This window comes from Lissotriton helveticus, chromosome 8, assembly GCF_964261635.1.
Source record: "Lissotriton helveticus chromosome 8, aLisHel1.1, whole genome shotgun sequence".
Lineage (NCBI taxonomy): Eukaryota > Metazoa > Chordata > Amphibia > Caudata > Salamandridae > Lissotriton > Lissotriton helveticus.
Genome location: NC_136069.1, coordinates 27,811,501 through 27,832,149, shown reverse-complemented (window position 1 = coordinate 27,832,149; position 20,649 = coordinate 27,811,501). Strand labels below are relative to the sequence as shown.

Here is a 20,649-nt window from a genome sequence, read left to right as displayed (position 1 = left end):
CGAGCTAGATTTCGAGACTTGATCCACCCGGACTAGTCAGGGTTTGTCCCCGCTCACAGCACAACTCCAAACATCAGAAGGCTGGTACAGGTGTTGCATTACCATGTCTGGGCATAGGGTCCCGTGCTCACTACGCCACTGGAGTCAAGCTGTCCAGGCTGAAGACGGCTGATAGCCAGAAACCGTTCCAAGGATGCTTGATTTCGGTCCGGGAAGACATGGCTTGGCAGTTCGGGCTGGACTGTTCCCATGAGGCACAGGGTCAAGACTGATTTGCATATGGCCATGTCTGAACTGGGGTGGCTTGGTGAGCAAAATAACGATGGATGAAACCCTGATCTGTGACTGGGGGTGAATGTTTTGCCATTGTGCAATATTCCGTACATCATCTTGTGTGTTTTGCTGTTGCATTACTCTTTGCCAGACTATTCCAAGGATCTAAGTTGGCAACAGACATTTTAAAGGCCGTCGACCCTCTGCAGTGGGAACTTCTCTATGTGTGAAATCCTAGAGCCCGTATCAAGACTGGTAGCATAATGTCTGATAGCGGCCCTGTGGGCTATGCCACACGGCAGGCTTGTGCGCTGTCACTGGTGCTGTTTGTGACAGCTCCATAGCTGCTGGCTGGGACTATTTGACAGGGCAACCACTATTGTGGGATATTTATCAATAGGGCCACTATGTATGTATCATTATTACGGCTCCCAGTTTTATGGTATTTAGTTTTTTAAGATTCCCGTCTGTATTTATCCATATTTATTTTTCGGTAACGTATTGGTATTTATCCTTATTTCTGTTGTGTTTTGAGAATAAATGGAGTAGTAAAATAGTATTTTTACACATTTATTTAACTGATAAAAACACACATAAAAGTTGATGCCTGTCACGTTGTAGAAAATAATGCAGCCAAATATAACAAAACACTAAACTAACAGGTAAATATTAGCATAATATACAATTGTATGTTAACAAATACCAGTAATGAAGGAAATCTCATCCTGTTTTTAACTCCTTATGCTGTCTTCCTGCTTAGCCATTGGCCTGCAAGGACACACCGGAGAGTCACTCACAAGAAGCACAATTTTCTGTATTTTTTGCACTTTTAAAAATAAATATAGACACGAAATACATTGCTTTTTGGCCGTATTAATCTGTAAAAATGGAAAACTGGGAGCCTTCATCATTATATGCAGATGATATGTTGCATTAGCATAGGCTAGTTGAGTATAAGAAAGGCAGCCTTTGGTGTTGTACAGCACTTTGGCAAGATATCAGGACTAAGGATTATCCCGTTGGCTGCTGCCGTCGGCCAACGGTCGTCACAAGCACTACCTCGGTAGTGCTGCGCACGTCCGTTGGCCGACGCGACCCCACCCGTTTCTTCGAATGTTCAGCACTGGCGTAGAACGTTTGAAGCAGCCAACGGGTTAACTGGCAGAAATCATGTGCTGTTCCTATAGCGACCCTCACGGCAGATGGCAGACTTGAGTAAAGCGAGGGGTACCACCCGCAGAGAGACAGAAACTATTAGATAGCTGAGGGTGTGCATCAACCAATGGGCAGCATCATAGTGGCAGTGTCCTGCTTGTAATCAGCTCTTCAGTTCTGGCTTGTGTCGCTGCTGTCGATGGTGGAAGAATTGCTCTATGGGAAATGTTTTTTTTCCTGAGGTTGCTGTGTTGTTTTCACTACTGTCCCAATACAGATACCTTGAAAGATCTCCAGGGACATTGATGGGTTATTGCTTCAGCTGCTATGGGGACCACAGTGAAAAAGAATAGAATTGGAAAAGTTACAATTGCCCACTGGTATAAGGGGAATGGTCGCCCCGGACTACTAGATGATTGATTATCAAAGGGGACCCCGTAATAGAGAGGAAACTGAGCCCCCACAAATAATACACTAGTTAGTAGGCCTGGACGGTAAATTCTGTTCCGTTGGCGGAATTTGCATAATTTTGCGTTCTGCGGAGAACGCAGAATTGGCCAAAATTCTGCGTTCCCCAACTTCGCGTTCTCAAAATGCGTGTTCGCGAGTTATTTCCCCTCGAGCACCCAAACAGCGATTGCGAACAGTAAAAAAGTATCACGAACAAGCAATTCCGCATGTTCACGGAATTTCTGCTTGTTCGCAGAGATTTTTTACCGTTTCGTGGAGATTTGCGTAACGCGATTGCGCAAATTCCTCCCACCCCTACTAGATAGATTATTGTTGACTCCAGACAATAAGTCCCACCTTCAAAGCATTAGGATATTGGTTACAACGGTCAGTTATGTGTGGTTGAGGGCTTTGCAACGAAAGCAAACCCGGGAGCCATATGCCCACAAACGTCCCTCAACATATCTTGTGGCCTTTCTGCGAAAGGGAAACTGGAGTGGACTCCATGAGTGGGTGAATACGGGTATCACTGCGGTTGGGATCTATATATGGATGGTGTGGCTGAGGAGTTTGTACACCTGACCTTGCAGCACCCCACTTTTTGCTACATGGTGCAGTTGTGGCTGTGACGTGAGTTGTGGGCAAATAGCATACCTGAACAGCCGCAGAAGGATTAACCTAAAGGCATATGTACAATTAGAGGGTGACAATGTGCTATATCCCAGTGGTACAAGGTACTGGGTGCACAATCTCAATGTGGGCTGCGCGATTGGTTGTCTGATGATATGGGCATACCTACGATAAATATTCAACCAATGTGTTGTGGTAGACTCCTAGTGTCTCATGGAAGGCCAGATTGGAACTGACCCAGTGGTATTTCTTATACAGGGTATATACCATTCTATTGTATACAGTGTATATACCATTCTATCTTATACAGTGTATATACCATTCTACAGGGTATATGCCATTCTATCTTATACAGGGTATACACCATTCTTTCTTATACAGGGTATATCCCATTCTATCTTATAAAGGGTATATTCCGTTCTTTCCTATACAGGGAATATACCATTCTTTCTTATACAGGGTATAAACCATTCTTTCTAATACAGGGTATATACCATTATTTCTTATATATGGAATACCATTCTTTCTTATACAGGGTATGTACCATTCTTTCTTATACAGGGTATATACCATTCCATCTTATTTAGGGTATGTACCATTATTTCTTATATATGGAATACCATTCTTTCTTATACAGGGTATGTACCATTCTTTTTTATACAGGGTATATACAATTCTTTCATATACAGGGTATATACCATTCTTACTGATACAGGGTAGAAGCCACTGTTTCTTATACAGGGAATATGCCATTATTTCTTATACAGGGTATATACCATTTCATCTTATTTAGGGTATATACCATTATTTCTTATACATGGAATACCATTCTTTCTTATACAGGGTATGTACCATTCTTTCTTATACAGGGAATATGCCCTTCTTTCTTAAACAGGGTATGTACCAATCCCAAGAGGGTGAACCTTCTGTTCCCAGGTGTGCAGACAGCATGCCCCAGATGAGATGAGTCAGACGCTCAGTACTATCATATGGTGTTGAAATACCTATCACTGGAGGTATACTGGACTGCAGCAATGAAATATGGAATGGAGGCAATGGACAGGAGTAGTGTTTGAGCACCGCTGGTCTGCCTACTGGGATTGTTCTTCAGATTAAAAACGTATTCAGTTATGTCTCGGTTTGTGGACTTGCCTTGATACTGACACGTCACCAGCTGGCCGAGAGTTGGACTGGCCCCTGGAGGGCCTGGTTTATGGTGCTAGAACAAAGAACTCCTTAAGCTGTGAGGGCGCCGCGTTGAAGCATCATTGAACCGCTACTCAGGAGTGATAGTGCACTCCTTGCCTATGTCGGAAGCCATGCGGTGAACAGCCCAGAGAAAGTGAAGATACAGCTTTAGCATGTCTATGTGCACGCTGTGACTGACTCTTGGCGCCCGCTTGCACAATGAAACATTTATCAGTGAAAGTACTAAGCACTTCATGCCGGTCACGACAGCAAACGCCGTTTGGGGACACACTCTTGCCGGATTTCAATTTCTCCTATCCACTGTTTCTCCAGCGCTGTTGTTTGATAATTTCTTTTTTTTAGGTCGAGGCTAGCGGCAGCACACATGTGCTGCTCGGTCTGCGAGGCATGCAGTAGTCGAGTATGCTGTGTAAGCCTCGCCTTCTCGCTGCCCATATTTTTGATTGGCTGGTGTCCTTGTCCTTGGTAAATGATGGCGTCCAACTCATTATGAGGCTTGTGAGTCCCTCCTTGTAACCGCCCTGTCTCCATTTGTGACTGCCCATGACGACTGGATCTTGTTACTTGGCTCCGTACATCGTTGGCTTTATCTAGGGAGTGAGCACTATTTTGTTTATAGCCCCATATGGGGAGACAACCTTTACATCATGGTCATCCCACCGCAATGCCATTACAACTGCGTTGTTACCACGCAAAGCCATTACTATGCAAGTCATTAAATCGCCTTGCCCGATGTTACATAAATAAACAGTGTCCCAAAAGTAATAGTGAAAGGCAAATACGCATGTATGCAAAAAAAATTACAGAAACAGAAATAAGGAGGCCACTATTCAATTGATTTAAGATTGTAAATCATCTTGTATTTTGAGAAGGTTTCTTATTGTCGGGTATATACAGTTAAAGCAGCACTGTATAGAACAATTTGTGTGACAACCATAGTGTACTTGGTGCTCAAGGACGTGTACATGGTGACCGTGGCGACGCAAGTGATAGGGTGACAGCGTGGACGGCGCACAGTGACAATAGTGCTAATAATATACAGTGAGTGGCTCAAGTACAGTGACAAAAAGACATCACTGTAAGAGGTAATTTGTAATTTTTTATATTGAGCCACAATTGAAGGTGCGCCTAGTATTGCGCTGTAGAGTCAACGGCGTTTCGATCCTCTTGAATTGGGATCATCATCAGGACTGGTTGTCTTGGTTGAGAAGTGCTGGATATTGGTGCCGATCCGGAGTATCTTCGTGAACAGTGATTGGCAATGTACAAATAGGCGATGTGTCTGCACAGGGGCAGGGTATCCGATGTATCGCGGGCCATCTGAATCTCGGCCGTGCGTGGGGAACAGGTCCTGTATCAATCAAGGAGCCTGCGGTGGGGTCAATCCAGGGGCTGGTTTGTGTCAGCAGCAGGGGCTGGTTCGTGTTGTAACGAGTCATATTCCCACTCATGGGGACAATGGCGGATGCTAATTTTTTTATATGTATCCTAAGAGCAGCGCCCGCTTTAGAGACACCGCACTCAGTTTATTTATTCATTTATTTTAATGTAATACTGAACCGTCGTCCACTTCTGGGACAACGCACTCTGTTTAATTTTTTTCTTTTTTTACTTTTATAATGAGCGCGGTGCCTGCTTCAGGGATACCGTGCTCTGTTTTTTTTTCTTTAACTGTAAAACTGAGCATGGTGCCACTTCAAGGACACAAGGCTTGGTTTCTTTATTTTTTTTTAAACTTGAGCACTGAGCGCGGCGCTTACTTCAAGGACACCGCGCTCAGGGTTAAAGTAAAAAAAAAAAAAAAGAAACCGAACAAGGTTCCTTGACGTGGTGCCGCGCTCAGTTTTACACTGAAACACATATTTGCAATGCAATAGGTCTCACATTTACGCGAGTTTAAGGTATTGATATTATAAATGGCAATGCCTTTTATTTACGTTTTAAAAAACAACAAAAATAGGCATTGTCATTTACAATGCTAATAGCTTAAACTCGCGTAAATGCGAGACCTATTGCATTGCAGATGCTTGTGTTTGAAAGCTGCTTGGCATTTCTTTATTCCTCACTAGAGTCAGTCTGTTGTCTCTTAAGGTTGCCCCTCTCCGCTCACTCCCGGCAGTGCCCCCCCACCCAAAACAAAAGATTCTGCGGGTTGATAAATATATTCAAAGTTACAGGCGAGGTGTGAGCGAATGCGGCGGCGCGCGGCCCACACAGGGGCCACCTCAAAAGGACGGCCCTCTTAGTGACAATTAGGCACGTACGGGGAACATCCTTTACAACGCGGATGTTACCCCGCAGTACCGTTACAACGCGTCTTTTACAACGCAAGTGGTAACCACGATTTGCGCTCGAGGGCGCTCAAGGATAAGGAATAGTAGATTTACTATTCCAACACCTTCCCTACTGTACGTAGGCTGGTTTTGGAATAGTAAATTTAACTATTCCTAAGTCCTCACCCCTACAGCACAAGTCGTGGTAACGACTTGCGTTGTAAAAGGCGCGTTGTAACGGTACGCGTGGTAATACCACGCGTTGTACCGTTATACATCCGGCACGTACACCACCCCTCTAGTGGTGGGACTCGGCGAGGAGTCCCCTTGCCTTGGCGCGCTAGGTGGGTCACTTCCGGCGCACAGAGGTCGGGGGAGGGTACTTATACCTCCCCCTGCCTTTCTGGCATCCTCTTTGCGCAGGACACGCCGTCTTGTTGGTTGTGCTGATACCTGCTGCTGGACATGCTGTTCTGTGGTCGTGCAATCGGTCGCAAATGAGGCAAGGTGAGTGCGGCATTGGGGGAAGCAGCCCCCCCCATCCCTCCAAGTTAGGCTATGCCCTTGTGGGACCCTGCATAAGCTGCATGTTCCCTGGTCTGGCCCCCCGCAGGAGGATTGTTTGTACCTGCGGGTGGGGTTGTGGCATGGGAATTGGGACGGGGCAGGGTAAAGGGGGTACTAACTCCTCTGCCTCACGCCGCGCAGGTGACCACCTTAAACAAAGCAGCATTAAGTAGGAGCCTTTTCAGCTCCTCTTACCTTTTCTCACACGGCCCCCCTCTTTACGGGTTCAGCGCCCTGGATTGCCCGGTGGCGTTGAAGCAAGGGGCGGTAGTGGCGCATCAGCCCGACCCCTTGGGGGATGAACCGCACAAAGGGGATGGCCACAGTTGACTGTGGAGAGCCGGCCTGACTTTGCCCTAGGGGTGTGGTCCCCTGCCCTCAGCGACATGCGCGAGTGGGCCAGTAGCCGGCGCGCAGGCTTTCTGTAGTATTGTGCATTTCACTTCGCTCTTACATTATTTATATACCTATTCCTTTAAGAGCTCTGGTTATTGTTTAAGCAGCTCTATAGCAATGCAATGTGGATGAGTGGTGAAGAAGTCAGTTGCACCTGACTTGATCCAGCTATGGATGGGACATTTCCTTTCTCTGAAGAAACTTATCCTTTGTTCATCACCTTGGAGATTTATCTTGATTTGACACTTTCCTGGGCTGCTCTGTTGCTTCGCTGATCGATCCTCTTGCAGTGGTCCTGAGGTTGTGGTAACTTCATTTCATTGGCCGGAGACCCTGGTTTTACTTTCCCCGCCCCCAGGGGATCCTTTAGGCGTGGCGGGAATGGGATTTGCAACTGTGGGGCCGATGTTGCAAAGGTTGTGTTCCCTGCGTCCACACATTACCGGTGGACCAGCACATTATTTCCAGGGCCTTTAGGGGGAGTCGCCGTGGTGTCCCCCCATCCCCCCTGCCTCTGCCTTCTTCACCCCAGGGCACCGGCAAGATTGTTGGGAGCATTGTAAATAATGGCTGTGGGGCTGCTGGTGCATCCGGTTACACGCACGCTCGGCGGCGGGGGTATCAGGTCGATTGGGAGTGCATCAGTGCATCAGCTCATCATGCACGAGGTAGAGGGATCAATGCTTGCATTCTCCAGGTGTGCTCCATTCCGAATAAACAGAAAGCTGCATATTTAGATGGGTAAAAACAAGCGGTGTTTAACTCGCAGTGGGTGCATTTTCAATATGCTGTGCCAGTGTTCACCTCTGCTTCATGTATCTGCCCCTGGGTGCCAAGCAATGCTGTGGCGCAATGGCTGTGGCCACAACTGGGGTGCTGAGTACGCAGGCCTCTGTCTCAGCATGAGCTCAACATCCTGCGTTTCTGCCCAGATCACTTAAGCCTGAACCTACCAACAAACAGGTGTATCATCCTTGTTGGTGCCAGATGTTGAAGGGGCATTGGGTTGCGGTATCCACTTAAGGGCTGTGGGTTCAAATGCCGATTTGGTGGGGTGTGGTCTATGAGTTATTAGAACATTGGAATGTTGGGAACTCCATTGAAAACAATGGAGTGCTCTGGTCTTATAATGGCTGGTAGAAGCCTGGAGCGCCAACATTCCAATGTTCCTTTGTTCACAGCTCTAGCTGTGAACAAAGGGTTCAGGGAGCCTGAGGGGATTCCAATCCCCTCACGCTCCCATAAGGCTTTGTTCTTTTGTGTTAGAACATTTTGCCCTCTAGTGACAGAATGTTCTAATAGCCTTATAGCCCTTCGTAGCTGGGCTATACCGGCTATTAAAGGTCCTCTCCTTTGTTAAAGGCCCTCGCCTTCGGCTCTGTCCTTTAACGCTGGGGCGGGCCTTTAATAGCCGGTATAGCCCTCTAGGCGGGCTATAAAGCTATAATATATCTCCCAGCAGGCAGCACGTGCAGGATGGCACAGGGAGGGGGATCCATTGGAATGGCCGGGGCATGCCGCATTGTGTTACGGGGGAGAATCCACCTCCTACTAAAAGAGGAGTTATCAGCCCTCGCACGTGCAGGCATCAAACCATAAGGGTTTTCCTGGAGTCTTTTCCATGGTAAGTTCGGAAGACCTGGGAAAGGCAAAGGTGCCAAGAGTATTTAATGCAGCCTCAGCACCTGGTGCGGCGCTCCCGGCTGGGCCTAAGACGCTCGCACCGAGCAGCTCCTCATAGTAAGCCCTCGGGGCTTAAAGAAATAAGGGAATCTATGGGATCGCTGGTCCTCCTCCTCTTGAGTGGTCGTCGGGCTTTCTAGCAGTGCCTCGGTGCCTTTGATGCTTTTGTAATGGCTTCTCACAGTAATATCGCCTATGCAGCTTACACTACAGCTGCATTACTGGCGCAGGGCCGGGAGTATGGCTGTAGGGGAGGAGGCGTGGTTCTCAGGTCATTCTTTAACCCCTCCCATGCTCATGACGAGGTCAGCTCGTCATGAGCCACGGTGCTCAGACTCACGAGCCATGTTGCTGAAGCCGGAATTATCTTGTGGGTGGCCCTGCCCAGATAGGGAGGGTGGTCAGGAGCCAATTCTGTCCCTCCTGGTCACGCTGTCCGGGTGGCAGAGGAGTGCCGGTGTTCATCCTTGGCTAGGGAAACCGCCTACGCTTCATGTAACAACTGCCTACAAAGGGCTTTCTTCTCAAGTCCGGTCAATTCACGGGTAGTTGGGGCAGCAGTTCACGGGGCACCCGCAGTCCCACCGACCAGGATTGAGCACGATGGACACCTGCGACAACAAGGTTCTCATTCTTATGGCCTCAGGAAATGTTCCGCGGATGAAGGCTGCCATGTTTGTTGTGAGGCTGGCTTATATTGGCCACAATGGGAAGTCCACCTGGTTGGCACAACAAACACTTCAACCTGTGACACTGCGCAAATCACTTATCTCCTCGTGCCAACTAAAAAGGTATGTGTCCTTGAATAATTGCTACTGGTGGTCACAAGTGCTCCAATACCCTTGGCTCCAGTATGTGCTAGGAAAAATAAATAAATAAATAGGTTACTGCTTTTGGGATACAAAGGGCACCCGGTCTTGCCTGGGCTCACCAGTACTGGCTAATCCATCTCGCTGTTTGGCAATGCACAGCCTTCTTTGGACCTGTGAGTGGCTTTGACAAGTTGCCACAGCATCGTTAAGCATCATTATACTATTGGAAGCTGTTGTTGATTAATTCTGGGGTCCTTGACAGGCTAGAGGGAGTGAGAATTCTATTATCTCAGCCCGATGGAGTAGGGAAGAATCATTAATTTGGTCAGTAATGCAGTAGGGGTGGGCGGAATTTCCGTAATCGCGTTACGCAAATCACCGCAAAACGGAAAAAAGTCTCAGCGAACACGAAGAAATTCCGCAAACACGCGGAATTGCTTGTTCGCTATACTTTTTTACTGTTTGCAATCGCTGTTTGCATGCTTGGGGGGGAAATATCTTGCGAACACGCATTTGAGAACGCGAACAAGCAAACAATTTCGTGAACTCGTGGAACGCAGAATTTTGGGCAATTTCGCGTTCTCCATGGAACGTGAAATTACCCAACTTCCGCGAACGGAATGGAATTTACCGCCCAGGCCTATGCAGTATTTAAAAGGTCCGAATACTATGGAGGTCAAATGTACAATTTACCCCCTTAATTACGGGATAAAGCACTCTCCGTCCATCGATAGCACAGGGACTCAAGATAAAACTTAGATCACTGCCCAAAGTCGCAAAGAGGTTTGCTCTAAAACTTCAACTCTGCCCCTTCTATGTGCATATGCTTGGGTGTGAGATTTCTTATAAATTAGAGGGTACCCACTGCCTACTCACTTAATTTGAGAAGTATTGGCCTCCTCCAATTGGCAGGCATGCAGAAGTAGTTAAGGAAGAACAGCGCAACTCTAGTCTGAGCACTGTTTTCTTATGGGATTGCCACTCAAAGGAGCAATTTGCTGCCGGTATTTCCTTTTGTTTGCATGTGTTGGATTATGGGTGGGGTCCATGAACCGAGAATGTGGCAAGTTGCACCGTCTTTAGGGTTACAATTAGCCGGGTCTGCTGGTAAGGGTCACTATGCTCCAAACAATCAGAGCTATGAATTGTATGGCCTATAGGATACCGTGTGGGGTACCTATTTGCCCACAGCATAGTACATTAAGGTGGGCGCAAACCGGGTTGTTACACAATAAATGTCGTACCTGCACACCGTGCTAGCAGTTAAGCAAGCTGGAAGTCTCCACTGAGGAAACTAAACAGGTGTAATTTCTGTAAGAAAGAAGGGATTCTTGGCAAGTACATGAGGACACACCTGCTTATGGCCACTCGTTCCTAGTTCATCAGAGAGTTAGCCTGCTGGTGTCTCCCGGGGACATACAAGGGCATTAAAGGAGCTGCTTGAGGTAGCGAGGTAACCCGCAGTGAGGCAGTATGGTTCCAGCAGACCCACCAATGGGGCTGCGGAAAGAATTGGGACTGGGAATGTTAGAGTCTACCAGTATCATTGTTAATATAAGCACAACTTTGTAGTCAGGCAGGTAGGTATGTCTCACCCTGAATTTCAAGGTGATCAGAATGTAAGCTGAATGCGGTCTTGATTTCGTGGGGGGCAACCATTCCAGGGATAACAAAGGGAAGTAGGTCTATAGCTGGATTGAGCTCCAAGGGTAACATGATCGAGCTTTAGTTAAGGAGGCCTGGTAGGTGGAGGAAGTCGTCACTCAACAGGGTGCTGTGACTGCAATAAGGTGCGCGATACGAGCATTCCTGGTCGCTCATGGTTTAGCAATCAAAAAGGTCAGTGCAAATGTCTGGTCAACTTCAATGAAGGAAGTGCACTCTGCTCCGAGGGTAGGTTATGGGCGGCTTCATTTAAGCACAAAATTCCCCAACTTGATATTCATGTTAGAGAGGCTGGTTGACGAAGCGGTCAGATAACAAGGGTGCTGCCGTCCCTTAGAGTGGGGAGACGCGCGTTAAGGCACTGAGAGTGCTAGAAGGATCGCAACTACAGGGCAGGAGGTGGGAGCCTTCTGTAGCTTGAAGGGTAATATAGCTCTGGTAAGAGTAGAGCCCCTTCATGGGAGGCCATCGCATTCCTAGAGGTCAAGTGAGGTAGTTTAACTTCCTGAAGAAGGATAAGCAGCGCCGTGCGCATGTTCACAGACCAAAGGGAGCTGTATTAGGTAACGAGGTTACTTGCAGGGAAGCAGAGGGGGTCCCAGCGGATCCAGAAAAGGTGGGTTGCAGCATAACATGAAACTGGGAATCTTGGATTCCGACACTAACATCGGATTATTAATACGCAAGACTCTCTGGCTATGCGGGGTTAAATGTTCCAACATGGATTACAAGGTGACCGAATGTAAGCCAAACCCGGGTTGATTCTGTAGAAGGCAATCAATTCCGGAGAAAATTATGTGAACTAGGCATATTGCTGGTCAATGCATCAAGGGTCACAGCTGGTTAACAAGTAGTGTGCATATGTGATCGGACGGCAGCTAAGCAAGCTGGTGAGATGTGTAAGTTCTCACTCCACCAAAGGGTGCGGTGACTTCATTAGTGGGCATAATACATACACCCTCAAACCAGATCTGACACCATCAACGTGTTCGCCACGGTTTAGCAATCAAAAGGTCTGTGCAGTTGTCTGGTCAAATTCAGCAAAGTAAGTGCACTCTGGAACCGAGGGCAAGCAACTAGTTACTTCAGTTAAGCAAATATCCCCTTACCGGATAGCTATATCAGCCATGCTGGTTGTGGAAACTGGTAACTAACAAGTGTGCTGCTGTCCCAATAGTTGGGGAAACAGGGTGTTCAGCACAAAAGGCTTCAATGTGTTAAGAACATTTGGAATGTCCTGTATTCAAGAAAATTAAAACTGAAGGAGCAGGTAACTTTCCACTGCTGGTGCGGAACACGATTGTCAGTGTGAACCCTACTATGTGGGGAATGACCAAGTTCGGGGGTAAACAAGGGCTTGCAACCCTGAATTTGGGCACTATATTGCAGGCGGTACACGCTGGGTTTATATCAGTCAGAACCATAAAACCAGGAACGTCTGGGGGTTTCACCACAGAGAGAACCGAACAGGCGAAACCCCCGTAAGGAAGAAGGGATAGATGGCAAGTACATGAGGACACACTTGCTCATTGTCACACACTCTGAGTTATAAACATTCCTGTTCACCATGGTTTAGCAATCAAAAAGATCTGTGTAATGTCTGGTCAACCTCAACAACTAAGTGCATTCTGCTTCGAGGGCAGGTTGGAGCCTTCATCAGCTTGAAGGGTAATATAGCTGTGGCTAAGAGTCGAGCTCCTTCCTGGGAATCGCCCGCGCAGAGTTTGGCACGGGGCAAGTCATGTGATGTGGTGGAACATTCCCGCAGGAGGGTGAATATAGTTCAATGCGCAAGTTCACAGACCAAAGGGGCTTTGGTTTCATCAGACACTAGCCTATCCAGGTGAATGTCATGGGCTATTTTAATAAAGATGGGGTTCACTTGTCACAGGTGGGAATGGACCTGTTCCTCTTGGATATGCAGGAGGTCCTGGAAATTGCGGTTTGCAGGTGAGAATACAGCTATGTTTGTGGGGGGGGCTCTGGAGGTGACGGGGACGCTTCCAGAGCTGTGGCGGAGTTACAGGGCGCTCTGGAAGCAGATGGGTACAGAAGGGTACCTCTGCAGGAGCACATTAGGGGTGCTAGAGCCAAATCCCAAGAGTCCTCATGGCAGGTTCCTGGAAGAAATTTGTCAGTGCCCCACTAGTCCTTCAGGTGGTTGTGGGCCTGAACAACCAGGGGCTTGCCTTGCTCCGCTCTGCCCTGAAAGGTGCATGAGTAATAAGGGACCAATGGGTCACGTGACCTGGAAAAGAAGATCACCCCATAAGGTGTAGCACTGATTGGGTTTGCCACAGTGCAAGTTGGCTCATCAGACGGGCAGGGCAGCATAGGTCGGTTACCGCTGCCTGCCCTTGTATCGCCCGTAAGATAACCCACCATATTGCATACTTTTGAATGGAATAAACCTGCATCAATATTTTCCCAAACAAAAGTTGTGTTATGTATTCATTTATGTCATCATGCATGCTCTGACAATGGGTGGGAAGTGTTGCCTAAAAATGCACTAAGTAAATGTTAATGCCTAGTTTGTTTATATGGCGCATAATAAGCGACTTCTAAGCGCTACGAATTTTACCAACTGAAGGAGACAAAGCGCAGGCAGATGCGTGTTGCCACATTTTTGAGCTATGTTTCACGCCTCTCACCAACCTTGGGGGGTTTCGCCGCACACGAAGACCACGCATGAGCTGTACGCAGGAGCTGGTTGGTAAAGGATATTAACGGGGGGCAGCGCACATCGATGTGCTCACCTGGCATGACGTCATGCAGTAACTTCTCCACTAGTGAGAAGTGAGGCAGGGTGAGCATGCGCACATCGATGTGCTCACCTGGCATGACGTCATGCAGTAACTTCTCCACTAGTGAGAAGTGAGCAGTGTGAGCATGCGCACATCGATGTGCTCAACTGGCATGATGTCATGCCGTAACTTCTCCACTAGTGAGAAGTGAGCAGTGTGAGCATGCGCACATCGATGTGCTCACCTGGCATGACGTCATGCCGTAACTTCTCCACTAGTTAGAAGTGAGCAGTGTGAGCATGCGCACATCGATGTGCTCACCTGGCATGACGCCATGCCGTAACTTCTCCACTAGTGAGAAGTGAGCAGTGTGAGCATGAGCACATCAATGTGCTCACCTAGCATGACGTCATGCCGTAACTTCTCCACTAGTGAGAAGTGAGCAGTGTGAGCATGAGCACATCAATGTGCTCACCTAGCATGACGTCATGCCGTAACTTCTCCACTAGTGAGAAGTGAGGCAGGGTGAGCAGCGCACATCGATGTGCTCACCTGGCATGACGTCATGCCGTAACTTCTCCACTAGTGAGAAGTGAGGCAGGGTGAGCATGCGCACATCGATGTGCTCACCTGGCATGACGTCATGCAGTAACTTCTCCACTAGTGAGAAGTGAGCAGTGTGAGCATGAGCATGAGCACATCAATGTGCTCACCTAGCATGACGTCATGCCGTAACTTCTCCACTAGTGAGAAGTGAGCAGTGTGAGCATGAGCACATCAATGTGCTCCCCTAGCATGACGTCATGCCGTAACTTCTCCACTAGTGAGAAGTGAGGCAGGGTGAGCAGCGCACATCGATGTGCTCACCTGGCATGACGTCATGCCGTAACTTCTCCACTAGTGAGAAGTGAGGCAGGGTGAGCAGCGCACATCGATGTGCTCACCTGGCATGACGTCATGCCGTAACTTCTCCACTAGTGAGAAGTGAGGCAGGGTGAGCATGGGCACATCGATGTGCTCACCTGGCATGACGTCATGCAGTAACTTCTCCACTAGTGAGAAGTGAGCAGTGTGAGCATGAGCACATCAATGTGCTCACCTAGCATGACGTCATGCCGTAACTTCTCCACTAGTGAGAAGTGAGCAGTGTGAGCATGAGCACATCAATGTGCTCACCTAGCATGACGTCATGCCGTAACTTCTCCACTAGTGAGAAGTGAGGCAGGGTGAGCAGCGCACATCGATGTGCTCACCTGGCATGACGTCATGCCGTAACTTCTCCACTAGTGAGAAGTGAGGCAGGGTGAGCAGCGCACATCGATGTGCTCACCTGGCATGACGTCATGCCGTAACTTCTCCACTGGTGAGAAGTGAGGCAGGGTGAGCAGCGCACATCGATGTGCTCATCTGGCATGACGTCATGCCATAAAGTCTCCACTAATGAGAAATGAGCACGCGTACATCGATGTGCTCACCTGGCATGACGACATGGCGTAACTTATCCACTATTGAGAAGCGAGCAGTGTGAGCACGCGCACATGGAGTGCCTGTTGTCACTACAGTCCGGAAAGAAACGAACCGCCTGTGCCAGGGCACAAAACAGAGCCCGATAGAGATCCGTTTTGAGGCCCCCTTTAAAAAACTGCCGGTGCTCAGACCCTGTGAGACCCGGCCCACTTAAAGCCCTGTTGCTCCATAAAATGCTCAAGGTGTCTAAGGAAAAACATACCTGAAACTACCTACTTGTAAATGAGGCCAAAAGCATGGTGATGGTGCCATTGAAGCTGGCACAGTAAAGTAGCAGGAAGAGAAAGGAATGCCCCCTCAAAAAGGGTTCACGGGCCTGCCAACTTTCATATTTGTTTTACTATGTGAGAAGGGGGTTTGGCCGCGCAGGGGTGGGGTCTGTTGTGCGGGCGGCGATTTGAGCCCATCACAACATGGCGTACATGGAGGTGGTGGGGAGGGGTCTAAGAAGAGGAGGCGAGACTTGAGCTGTGCATAGCAGACACCCCCAGTCTCTCCTCAATACAAATGACTGGATTCTAGGGATGCAGCCAATGCCCATGGGAGATTGTACAATATGATAGACACTGGCTGCCAAGGTGTCCACCAAATGAGTTTTAAACCTTCTCTTTGCAGGGGTTTCTGGCTCCCTGTGTGCACATAGTCTGATATCAACTCCTCACAGGTGTGATGCGTGCTCCCTGGCAACATGTGAATTGATACTTTTGGATTTAATGGCCTACTTTCGAGGGGTCTGAATTCAGACCCCTAATGCAAACAAGATGGGTTTAATAAAAACAAACAGAATGTTCTGACTCCACTGACTATCTGAGAGAATGCATATTTGAGTCAGAAAGCAAGGGGGGGGTAGGTTACCATTAAAAATGTGTTTACCCGAATGGGGTTTGAAGAGTGGAAAGGACCAGAACTACAAAAACTGTTAATTTTGCATGCCAATTTAATGTCATTTCTAGGACAAGATTCCTTTTTGTTGTATCAATGAACAGTAAAGGGATGATGTAGAATTTCTTTCTTGGACCAAGCTGTAGCCATAAAGTGCTTTTCCTAAATACCTTAATCTTAACAAGCACTGTAAATAACAGGTGGTCTTTCAAACTCAGGGTATTCTACTGATGAATGGTTGATTTGCCATTGAGAGATTTAGAACCTAAAATTTACAGACTCTTCTGGTCGAGCCTAGCGGCTGCGCGTATGCGCTGCTCGCTCTGCGAGGCATGCAGTAGTCAAGTATGCTGTGTAAGCCTAGCCTTCTCTCAGCCCATATTTTTGATTGGCTGGTGTCATTGTCCTTGGTAAATGCTGGCTTCCGGTTCATTTGGAGGCTTGTTAGTTCCTCCTTTTAACCGCCCTGTCTCCATTTGTGACCGCCCATGACGACTGGATCTTTTACTTGGCTCCGTACGTGGTCGGCATAATCTAGGGGGTGAGTACTATTTTGTTTATGGCCACTTATGGGGACAATGAATGCTGCTATTTTTTTTGTCTCCTGAGCACGGCGCCTACTATACGGACACTGCGCTCAGTTTATTTATTTACTTTAATTTAATATTGAGCACTGCGTCCACTTCTGGGACACTGCACTCAGTTTATTTACTTACTTTAATCTAATACTGAGTGCGGCGTCCACTACTGGGACACTGTGCTCTGTTTAATTTTAAAAAAACTTTAAACTTTTATTGTTTTTTATTTTTTTTAACTGTAAAACTGAGCGCGGCGTCACTTCGAGAACACCCCGCTTCGTTACCTTATTTTATTTAAACTTTAACAATGAGCGCCGTGCCCACTGCAAGAACACCGCGCTCAGTGTTAAAGTTAAAAAACAAAAAAAATAAACCGAGTGCAGTGTCCTTGAAGCGGGGTTGCGCTCAGTTTTACACTCAAACAAGTCTTTGCAATGCAATAGGTCTCACATTTACACAAGTTTAAGGTATTGGCATTGTAAACGGCAATGTCTTTTATTTACGTTTACAAAAGAAAAATAATAGGCATGTCAATAGCTTAAACTTGCATAAATGCGAGACCTATTGCATTGCAAATGCTAGTTATTGTTATACATTTGTGAAATATAACATTTTTATACTACTGTACTTACAATGGGAGAGACATACTTTATTGTGCATGGTTATTTAAAACCTTTACAATATAAAAGAGAAAAATCGGTTAATAAAACATGAGTCAAGTTTGTGCGTATTAAAACGATGATTCCATCCTTAAAAAACATGGTGAGATAGCAGCAACAAAATTAAAACAAGCATAACATCATGTTGAACAGCCTGTTTACCATAAAAGTTAAGCAATGAATTCTTCTTCGATGCCGGCCAAGGGGTAATATAGTAAAGTGCCAGTGTGCAAGAGGGAATGGTTAAATTATAATAACATTTCGGGGTGTCCCTAATGTATAGTCAGTAATAATCGATGTAGGACAGAGTCAAGGTGTCACGCTGGGGCTTGGTCTTCAGGGGTACCGATGGGTTCATCCTTTAGGCCTTTTACGGTACTACTAGATTTTGTTCATTTCCTTCAACGTTTTGAAGCAGGCCTCAGCTGTTTCAAGGAATTTTACCGTTCGGCAGCTCAGTTGGATATCATCGCCTTTGAAGCAAGCGAGCACTGCTTGCCTGCAGGTCCCTATCTTACGGATGTTAAAAGTGGTCTCAAGAAGAAGCGTCGTTCTTGGATGAGTTTGCTACAGATAGTGATCAGATGAACTGTGTTGTCTTTGCCGTTCCCGCAAAGTCGGCATGTTGTTGTTAGGTGTGGCCATCGGAAAGTCGGCATGCTGTTGGTAGGTGTGGCCGTAGTTGGTAGGTGTGGCCGTACTGTACTTAGACTAATCTTGAGGTAAGAAATGTTGGCATTTTGATTGTGCTCAGTGCACTGGCCGTTATTATTTCTATCCTTGTCATTGGATGTCATTTGGCCAGTCAGGTGTGGAGCTGAGATCTGTGGGGCAGGCTGAGAGGGCTTAGAGAGCATCTGTTGTTCACTGAAAACTGACTGAGCCATCTTATGGGGCAACTACTTGTGTATGAAGGTGGCTGTGGATTGTGACAATCACTAAGCCGCATCTGAAGGCAATCAACAGGCCTCTGAGACATTCTGAGGGTCTTTCTTGGCCCTAGAGGAGTGTAAGGACTAGCGGGTGAGGCTGAGGGCAGGAGGCGGATTTCCAAAGCCATGCTGGAGGTTCCTGGGGTAGACACCAGGACCTATCGGAGCCGTGGCGTACCACTACGTACAGCTCTGGCCGACTGACGGCAAGGTGAGGGTTCCTGATTCTGTGCTGAGGGCTTTTAAGTGCATGTTGAGAGTATTCACGTGTAGTTAGTGGAACTCAAAGTCCAGCCAAGGATCTCTGTTAGAAGAGGGGTCTATAGAGAGGCGTAGAGTCTCTAAGTAGTATCTAGAAGCCAGTTAGGGGAACCTGGCAGCAGACTCATGATCCCTGGTAGTGTCTACATACCAGCCAAGGGTAAGTCCAACCTGGGGGTTCACGGTTGTGTGAATGATCAACTAGCTTGGTAGAATCTTGCCTGAGAATCTCTGAGGGCCTGCTGAGAGTGCCTGAAGGCATGCTGAGAGGTCCTTAGGTTCATCCAATGGTCTCGAAGGACTGCTGGGGGTGTTTGAATGCAGACAAAGGGATGGATGAGGTTTCTAATGACTAAAGAAGGGTGGATGAAGGCTGGCGAAGCTCTCATGAATCATAGCGGTACAAAAGGGGGGTGGTGATGGACGGAGCATCTGAATCAATCAAACACTCACACCCAGTCAAAAGATCTGGGTTTAATCCATCACCGTTCTTTAGCCCACTCTGCCACCATGAATCATAGGACATACTGGTGGTCTTGAAAGGCTGCTTGAGGTGAGCCACAGGTGTTTGTGATTTCGATAGGAGTGCCTGAAGGGTCTCTGGGCAATGCCGGATGCCTTCTGGGTAGACAAAGGGCCTCTGACGCTAAGCCCTATGGGATGTTTAAATGCAGGCTGGGTGTGTCTAAATGGCAGCTAATGGAGTCTGAGGGCCCCGTGTCTGTTTTATGGGGTTTTCTAGAGGGGCCTGAGGGAGGTTTGTTGGTCATGGATTCTCTCTGAGTGGAGGAAACTGGATCATCATTCCGCAGGTCCAGTAAGTTCCCCCACCCCAACATCAGTCCACAATCTTTGTGAATGTACACCAAGTCATCAATTCTGGCATGCATCAAATACTTCTCATGACAATTTAAATCAATTTTAAAACATCCACTCCCAACCCAAGCGGGACCACTAATATACCACTTGAAATGCCAAAGACTGATGGACTTGAATTACTGATAAATGTGCCATTCTATGTTGGACACTTTTTCATGTGATATTTTGTTTTTTTCTTTATGCAATGTTTTATTTACACTTGACAGTTAATGGTGTGTGTACAGAATGATTTTATTTACTGTCCTGTTTTCATGCATTTAATGTAATGAATGGATAGTTTTCTTTGTTTTCCTTTGAGGAAGTCTTGTGGAAGTAATGTAATGTCTCTGTAAATATTTGTAATACATACTAATGTAATTCAGTGTGTCTGATTTTGAGTATTGATGCCATAAAAATGGAATAAGGGTATTATTTCAATGGTCACGAGAAGGATTTGATGTTGTACATAAGGATTGATAACTTGAAGTATATTCGCAAAGATTGTTGATTGATGTGTAGGTGGAGGCACTTATTAAATTTGATTATATATGATTCTTCTTCCACTTACCCTTAGTAGGATCAAACCCTGTTTTGCAACAGAATTTTAGAAATGTAGCAGTAAGCCATAGCCATTTACGCCTGCAGTCTGTCTCTGGGTCACATGACTGGGTGTAGTTGATAGTTAGACTTTGTGTATTCCTCCTAGACAGCCAAACACAATAGAGAGCTTAGGTGTGCCTGAATGGCCATCATTGACAGAAAGGAAGGACGGAGTTAGGCATAGGCCCACTTATATCTGAATAGGCTGTGTCCTGCCTTCACACAAATTATTTCATACCCCCTGTAGTTAGTATGGGGTCAGGGCAGGGGGGCAGGGAACCTGTACAATGCAAATGGAAACCTCTAGAAGCTGCTCCCACTTCAAAGGAGGCGCCAGGTATAAGTATATGACTTTTGGACAACTCTTGAGTACACTTTTGGACTATTGGACAACTCTTGAGTACACTTCTGGACCTGTGGAGTCTCTACCAGGAAGAAGGACTGCTCTGCTGCTGAAAGGAATGGCAAAATGATGGACTGCTGTCCTGCTGGACT

General features: G+C 47.1%; 2 protein-coding genes across 3 annotated transcripts in view; both read right to left on the bottom strand.

Annotated features, from left to right (window-relative positions):
- LOC144772264 (uncharacterized) overlaps positions 1 to 20,649 on the bottom strand; it is a 1,157,681-nt gene that overhangs the window by 824,971 nt on the left and 312,061 nt on the right. The window lies entirely within an intron of this gene.
- Positions 1 to 20,649, bottom strand: part of LOC144772267 (histo-blood group ABO system transferase-like) — a 134,573-nt gene that overhangs the window by 72,838 nt on the left and 41,086 nt on the right. The window contains exons 3-4 of the mRNA XM_078656499.1: positions 18,586 to 18,593; positions 1,361 to 1,396 (exon numbers count right to left, since the gene is read on the bottom strand). Coding sequence (XP_078512625.1) covers positions 1,361 to 1,396; positions 18,586 to 18,593 — 44 coding nt within the window. The remainder of the gene's footprint in view (positions 1 to 1,360; positions 1,397 to 18,585; positions 18,594 to 20,649) is intronic.